Genomic DNA, 7,199 nt, shown 5'->3' on the forward strand with positions numbered 1-7,199 from the left:
ATATTTTCTTTAAGAGCAAGGCCATATCATTTCCTTAGATTCATCATAATTACTGTCATTCCATAGTTGCTAATAGAACATTCTGTTGAATGAATGCTTCATCTAAATTAATGCATAAATATTATAAGTTGTATATATGACAGAATTTGGGAAGAAAACTTGTTTTAGAACTCACCATCCAGGCCATGGACACAGACAACCAGGTGAATTCCATCTTCCAAATTTTCTTCCTCTTCCTCTGGTGGGAAATATGGTATATCAGAAGCTAGTACAGTTAAGTCACTGTACAGAAATCCTTCAATCTTCAGTTCTTTTTTAAATTTTTCTTTGGCCTGATAAAAACTGGAGAATACACTAATTAATCACAAGCCAAGCTGTGTATTTCATGTTGAACAGGAAATGAGCTGGGCTGGTATGTAGGAGGGCTGAGCACCCACAGGCCAAGTGCCTGCTGAGTGGCAATCGCTGACTTGAGTCCCCAGGGGACATACTAGTGAGTGAAGCTTTGTTCTGAACAAGGAGGCAAGAAAGTATTCTATGAAAACCAAAGCCTCTAGGAGTTTTGGTTCTGCAGATGCTTATGTGATTCCTGCATTGAACAGGAGACAGAATGACAGGATATCAAAGATTCTACCCAGCTCCAAGGCCCCATACAATCTTTAAAAAGTGAAAGCGTCTTGACTTGATTGACACCCAGGCCCACCATGGCTTGGCCTTCCCCTGCTTCTCCAGCATCACTCCTCACCACTCCCAGCCTCCATAAATAACACATTTCTTATCATTTTCTGCATGAACTACATGTCTTGGCTTTACTTCCATGCCTTGGTGAACGAGGGCCTGTGTGCCTGAAATGCCTGTCTCACTTGGCTATGATGCTGTTTGTCTGGTTACCTGGCAAGACGATGGTTAAGGGACTGGACCCTGGAGTCAGACTGGCAAGGTCAGAATCTCAAATTTGACACTTACTATTTCTTGTTATTATCTGTTATTAGCCTCCTCCTCCTCCTCCTCCTCATCATCATCGTCGTCGTCTCTTATACTTTTTTCTCAGAGTAGATGCCATCTTCTTTAGGAAGCTTTGCCTGGCCACTATCCCTATTCACACTCATTTCCCCAAGCCAAATTAGGTGCTTTTCCTTCTGGCTCCACCATGCACACACGAAACATCATATTTACCCAGTCACTGCCCTCATCTACTTTTCTCATGTGTCTGTCTCTCTGTTAGACTGCAGATACAATAAAAGCAAAGGAACCCCTGGCCAGGCAGCTACTGGACAGCATCTGCTATGTCTGCTGTGTACTCATTGAATTAATGACAAGTACCATATGATAGGTATTTAATATTCTTTATAAAACAAAAAACCCAATGTTTACCTGCCTGTGGCAATTTCTTTGGAGACACCATTAATATGTAACTCTTTAGCATTTTGCAGAAGGGTAAAGAAGATGGGATGTTTGATAAAGTGATTCTATTATATACATAATCAGATATACAGTTTACAGATGGGAGAGCAATGTGAATATAAGCCCAACACAAGGATGAAGAAATGAATTCTGGCATTACAAAGGTAAACTTAAAAGCCCCACAATGTTAAAGGGTGTTTGGGAGCCAAATCTGATGAAGAATTGTATTCCTCAAAGGCTCTTAAGGAATTCCCCTTTCAAACTATGAAAAGGTAGAGGTACAATGATATTCATAAGAGTTATAATATTCATAATAAAAATTGAACAAAATTAGCGGGGTGTGGTGGCTCATGCCTGTAATCCCAGCTCTTTGAGAGGCCCAGGCGGGCAGATCAAGAGGTCAAGAGGTCGAGACCATCCTGACCAACATGGTAAAACCCCGTCTCTACTAAAAGTACAAAAATTAGCTGGGTGTGGTGGTGGGTGCCTGTAGTCCCAGCTACTTGGGAGGCTGAGGCAGGAGAATTACTTGAATCCATGAGGTGGAGGTTGTAGTGAGCCGAGATTGAGCCACTGCACTCCAGCCTGGTGACAGAGCGAGACTCTGTCTCAATCAATCAATCAATCAATCAATAGTTAAAATTTAAAGGTTCATTTGTAAAGAATTTGGTTAATAAATCATGGTATATTCATGCAACAGAATGTTGTGTAATTATTAAAATGATGATGCAAACATAGATTTATAAACATAGATATTTCTAATATATTATTAAATTAAACATTTACAATTGCCATTTATACAGAATGGTCTCATTTTGTATAAAAGCATAAATAGATATAGATTCACATAGAAAAAATGTAGAAGAATATACACCATGGTTACATTTGGAGGTAGACTTATTGACCATTTTTACTTCCTTACAGCATTCTGCATTTTTAATTCATATGATATGAATTAAATATATGATATATTATCTATAATATGATATATTACCTTATTTAAATAAAAAAATCACAGATATTTAAATTTTGAAGTAGTATGCATGAAATGGAGAAATATGTGGAAAAATCTAAAAGACTGTTGTGGGAAATGTAAGCCCATCAGCCAGCTTACCTAAACATCCTTTCACTGACTTCCTCATCCAATGTGCTGGAATGGGTAGAAACAACTCCAAAGGATCCCAAAGGCTGATGGGTGATGGGAAACAGGGTCTGTTTGGAAGAGAATCCAGCCCTGGCGGGGGTCTCCTTGGGCACAGATGAGAAAGGGAGACAGGTGGCAGTGCAAGACACAGATAAGTTCACAACCTCCACAGCCTTCAGACTGTCCAGAGTGAAGGTCTCTGCAGAGGTCAGATGGGACCCCATGATGGAAGTGCCTGCCTTCAGCTCTTGGTTTTTCAAAACCTGGGAATGAACGGAATGGGTCACAGTGGGGCACACGGTGCCTGCTTTATGTTTAGCCTCCGGGAAGGCATTCGCTCCTCTATTAAATGCTGTGTCATCCACAATGCAAGGTGAACCACTTTGGCTTTGCTGGCCTGTTGAGTTCATGTTGATGGCATCAGCAGCTGATGTATAGCTCAATTCAGGCACCTGATGTTGAGAGAGACCCTCAACCTCTGAGATGCCACTGTTGGAAAGAGCTGGCTGACCCACATTCAAGTCTTTAGGTATGCCCTTTGGGGTTTCCACGAGTGCTCTATGAAGAGATCTGGTCCTGGGGTTTTCAAGTGCTATGACACGTGGTATTTTTAAATTAAGACCTTTGGTTTCAACACCTGGAGTGTTCTCAGTCCTGCCATCAGGAAGACAGTGTCCTTGAGCATCAAACTGCTTCCCTTTCCCTTTGGGGATGTCTATGTATCCAGGGCCCTGCTGGTTGTCAGCATCTAAAGCTATCTCTACCAGGGGATGGTCCACTCCAGCATCCTGTGTTCCAGAGTCACCACAAAGTTGAGAGCAAGGTCCTGGGGAACCTTGGCTCTTGCTGTACATATCTGAAGGTTCAGCAAAACCTCCACCTTGCTGCTTGGTGTCTGCATCTTCAGCAGCCTCCTCTGGGCTACTGATATGGGGAGCAGATACAGACTTGGTTAACTTAGTGAGTGCCACCTCCCGTTCATCCTCCTCAAAAGGTAAAGAGCTAATGGAGGTGAGAGAAGCCTGGATGCCGCTTGGCAAACTGGTGTTACTTTCTGTGTGCCCACCCTCTAGGGAGTTCCGGTGGAGGGCATGTCTTCGAACAAATGGGTGCAAGACTTCCCGATCACTGGGCAACTCCAGAGCCCTGCTTCGGGCCTCCGACCAGGCAACGGAGCTTGGTTCACTCTCAATGCCTGAATCCGATATGATGGATGAAGATCTCTTGATGACCCCGGATAGCACTGAGAGTTCCTCCTGCTCTTCTGTGTGAGAGTCCTTTAGGGAAGACCTAATATCTAAGGGCTCCCTCAGGGTAGAATTTAGTGGATCACAGGGCTCAGAGGGGGTGAGTTTCAAGCTTAGCAGCACCATCTTCCCCTCTTGATCTATTCCCTTTCCTAGAGTACTTAATTCATGGAGAGTGGTTTTGTCTGAAGAGATGGCATTTTGGTGGCTTCCACCTACTACCACTTTGCTTAGCCCAGTCCTGTCTAATCCATACTTATCTCTAGAGCTCCTATTCTCATGCTGAGCATTGAAGGCCACCAGGGGTTCAGCTCTGGAGGGGTTCTTATTGCTAGATTTTACATCAATGTAGGTCAGCACTGGGGCCTGTCCATCCTCTGGGCCAGGACTCCTTCTAGAAGTATCCACATCTGCCATTGGATGTGTCCCAGCCTCAGATGTTTGGCCAGTCCAACATTCATCTTCAGGCACACCTGCTTTGTTTTGAAATTCACCAATTGTTATATACACCTGAGATTCAGAGCACACATCCATATGATTTTGTGTGGCCACATTCTCAGCCAGCTCTGGACACCTTATAACTTCTTCATCAGAATCCATTTGGGATGGTTTTAGGGTAGACAAGACAAGGTCTTCCCTAAAAGATAAATTGCCATTTACCATACAGTTATCTTCTTTCTCTTTTAGATTCATTATTGTAGGACTTGTCACTGGAACATCAAAATTAGGATAAACACTCAAGTTATGCCCTATGAAAAAAAAGAAAGAAAATTATATCATAGCATAAGAATCTATGTTTACAAGTTATCCAAATGTCTAACTGCATAATAAAGAATTTGGCTTTGAGGACTTGGTTCCAAGATGGCTGAATAGAACAGTTCCAGTCTACAGCTCCCAGCATGAGTGATGCAGAAGACGGGTGATTTCTGCATTTCCAACTGAAGTACTGAGTTCATCTCACTGGCACTTGTTGGACAGTGGGTGCAGCCAACGGAGTGTGAGCTGAAGCAGGGTGGGGCATCACCTCACCCGGGAAGCACAAGGGGTCAGGGAATTCCCTTTCCTAGCCAAGGGAAGCCAAGACAGATGGTACCTGGAAAATCAGGACACTTCCACCCTAATACTGTGCCTTTCCAATCATCTTAGCAAACAGCACACCAGGAGATTATATCCTGCGCCTGGTTCAGAGGGTCCTACACCCATGGAGCCTCACTCACTGTTTGCACAGCAGTCTGAGATCGAACTTCAAGGTAGCAGTGAGGCTGGAGGCGGGGCATCTACCATTGCTGAGGCTTGAGTAGATAAACAAAGCAGCCAGGAAGCTCGAACTGGGTGGAGCCCAACACAACTCAAGAAGACCTGCCTGCCTCTGTAGACTCACCTTCTAGGGGCAGGGCATAGCTGAACAAAAGGCAGCAGAAACTTCTGCAGACCTAAACATCCCTGTCTGACAGCTTTGAAGAGAGTAGTGGTTCTCCCACCTTGGAGTTTGAGATCTGAGAATGGACAGACTGCCTCCTCAAGTGGGTCCCTGACCCCTGAGTAGCCTAAGTTGGAGGCACCTCCCAGTAGGGGCCGACTGACACCTCATACAGCCAGGTGCCCCTCTGAGACGAAGCTTCCAGAGAAAGGATCAGTCAGCAACATTTGCTGTTCTGCAATATATGCTGTTCTGCAGCCTGCACTGGTGATACCCAGGCAAACAGGGTCTGGAGTGGACCTCCAGCAAACTCCAACAGACCTGCAGCTGAGGGTCCTGACTGTCAGAAGGAAAACTAACAAACAGAAAGGACATTCACACCAAAACCCCATCTGTACGTCACAATCATCAAAGACCAAAGGTAGATAAAACCACAAAAATGGGGAGGAACCAGAGCAGAAAAGCTGAAAATTCTAAAAATCAGAGCACCTCTTCTCCTCCAAAGGATTGCAGCTCCTTGCCAGCAATGGAACAAAGTTGGACAGAGAATGACTTTGAAGAGTTGATGGAAGTACACTTCAGACAATCGGTAATAACAAACTTCTCCGAGCTAAAGGAAGATGTTCGAACCCATCGCAAAGAAGCTAAAAACCTTGAAAAATGATTAGATGAATGGCTAACTAGAATAAACAGCAGAGAGAAGACCTTAAATGACGTGATGGAGCTGAAAACCATGGCATGAGAACTACGTGACGCATGCACAAGATTCAGTAGCCGATTCGATCAAGTGGAAGAAAGGGTATCAGTGACTGAAGATCAAATGAATGAAATGAAGTGAGAAGAGAGAGAAAAAAGAGTAAAAAGAAATGAACAAAGCCTCCAAGAAACATGGGACTATGTGAAAAGACCAAATCTACATCTGGTTGGTGTACCTGAAAGTGACAGGGAGAATGGAACCAAGTTGGAAAACACTCTTCAAGATACTATCCAAGAGAACTTCCTCAACCTAGCAAGGCAGGCCAACATTCAAATTCAGGAAATATGGAGAACTCCACAAATATACTCCTCGAGAAGAGCAACTCCAAGACACACAGTTGTCAGATTCACCAAAGTTGAAATGAAGGAAAAATGTTAAGGGTAGCCAGGAGGAAGGTCAGGTTACCCACAAAGGGAAGCCCATCAGACTAACAGTGGATCTCGTGGAAGAAACTCTATAAGCCAGAAGAGAGTGGGGGCCAATATTCAGCATTCTTAAAGAAATGTATTTTCAACCCAGAATTTCATATCAGCCAAACTAAACTTCATAAGTGAAGAAGAAATAAAATCCTTTACAGACAAGCAAATGCTGAGAGATTCTGTCACCACCAGGCCTGCCTTACAAGAGCTCCTGAAGGAAGCACTAAACATGGAAAGGAACAATTGGTACTGGCCACTGCAAAAACATGCCAAATTGTAAAGACCATCCATGCTGGGAAGAAACTGCATCAACTAATGAGCAAGATAACCAGCTAACATCATAATGACAGGATCGAATTCACACATAACAATAGTAACCTTAACTGTAAACGGGATAAATGCTCCAATTAAAAGACACAGACTGGCAAATTGGATAACGAGTCAAGACCCATCAGTGTGCTGCATTCAGGAGACCTATCTCATGTGCAGAGAAGACATAGGCTCAAAATAAACGGATGGAGGAAGATCTACCAAGCAAATGGAAAACAAAAAAAAAGCAGGGGTTGCAATCCTAGTCTCTGATAAAACAGACTTTAAACGAACAAAGATTGAAAGAGACAAAGAAGGCCATTACATAATGGTAAAGGGATCAATTCAACAAGAATAGCTAACTATCCTAAATATATATGCACCCAATATAGGAGCACCCAGATTCATACAGCAAGTCCTTAGAGACCTACAAAGAGACTTCAACTCCCACACAATAATGGGAGATTTTAACACCCACTGTCAACATTAGACAGATCAA

The 7,199-nt window shown here is 43.4% G+C and overlaps 1 protein-coding gene across 8 annotated transcripts in view; it reads right to left on the reverse strand.

Annotated features, from left to right (window-relative positions):
• The window catches only part of FAM135B (family with sequence similarity 135 member B), a 360,972-nt gene that overhangs the window by 22,651 nt on the left and 331,122 nt on the right, over window positions 1–7,199 (reverse strand). For 7 of the 8 annotated variants that reach the window (XM_017852949.1, XM_017852948.1, XM_017852947.1 and 4 more), the window contains 2 exons: window positions 2,519–4,544; window positions 176–342 (listed from right to left, as the gene is read on the reverse strand). In XM_017852949.1, coding sequence (XP_017708438.1) covers window positions 176–342; window positions 2,519–4,544 — 2,193 coding nt within the window. The remainder of the gene's footprint in view (window positions 1–175; window positions 343–2,518; window positions 4,545–7,199) is intronic. The other variant, XM_017852955.1, reaches the window with a different exon arrangement.

Source organism: Rhinopithecus bieti, unplaced genomic scaffold (assembly GCF_001698545.2).
Source record: "Rhinopithecus bieti isolate Rb0 unplaced genomic scaffold, ASM169854v2 scaffold_34489, whole genome shotgun sequence".
Taxonomy (NCBI): Eukaryota; Metazoa; Chordata; class Mammalia; order Primates; family Cercopithecidae; genus Rhinopithecus; species Rhinopithecus bieti.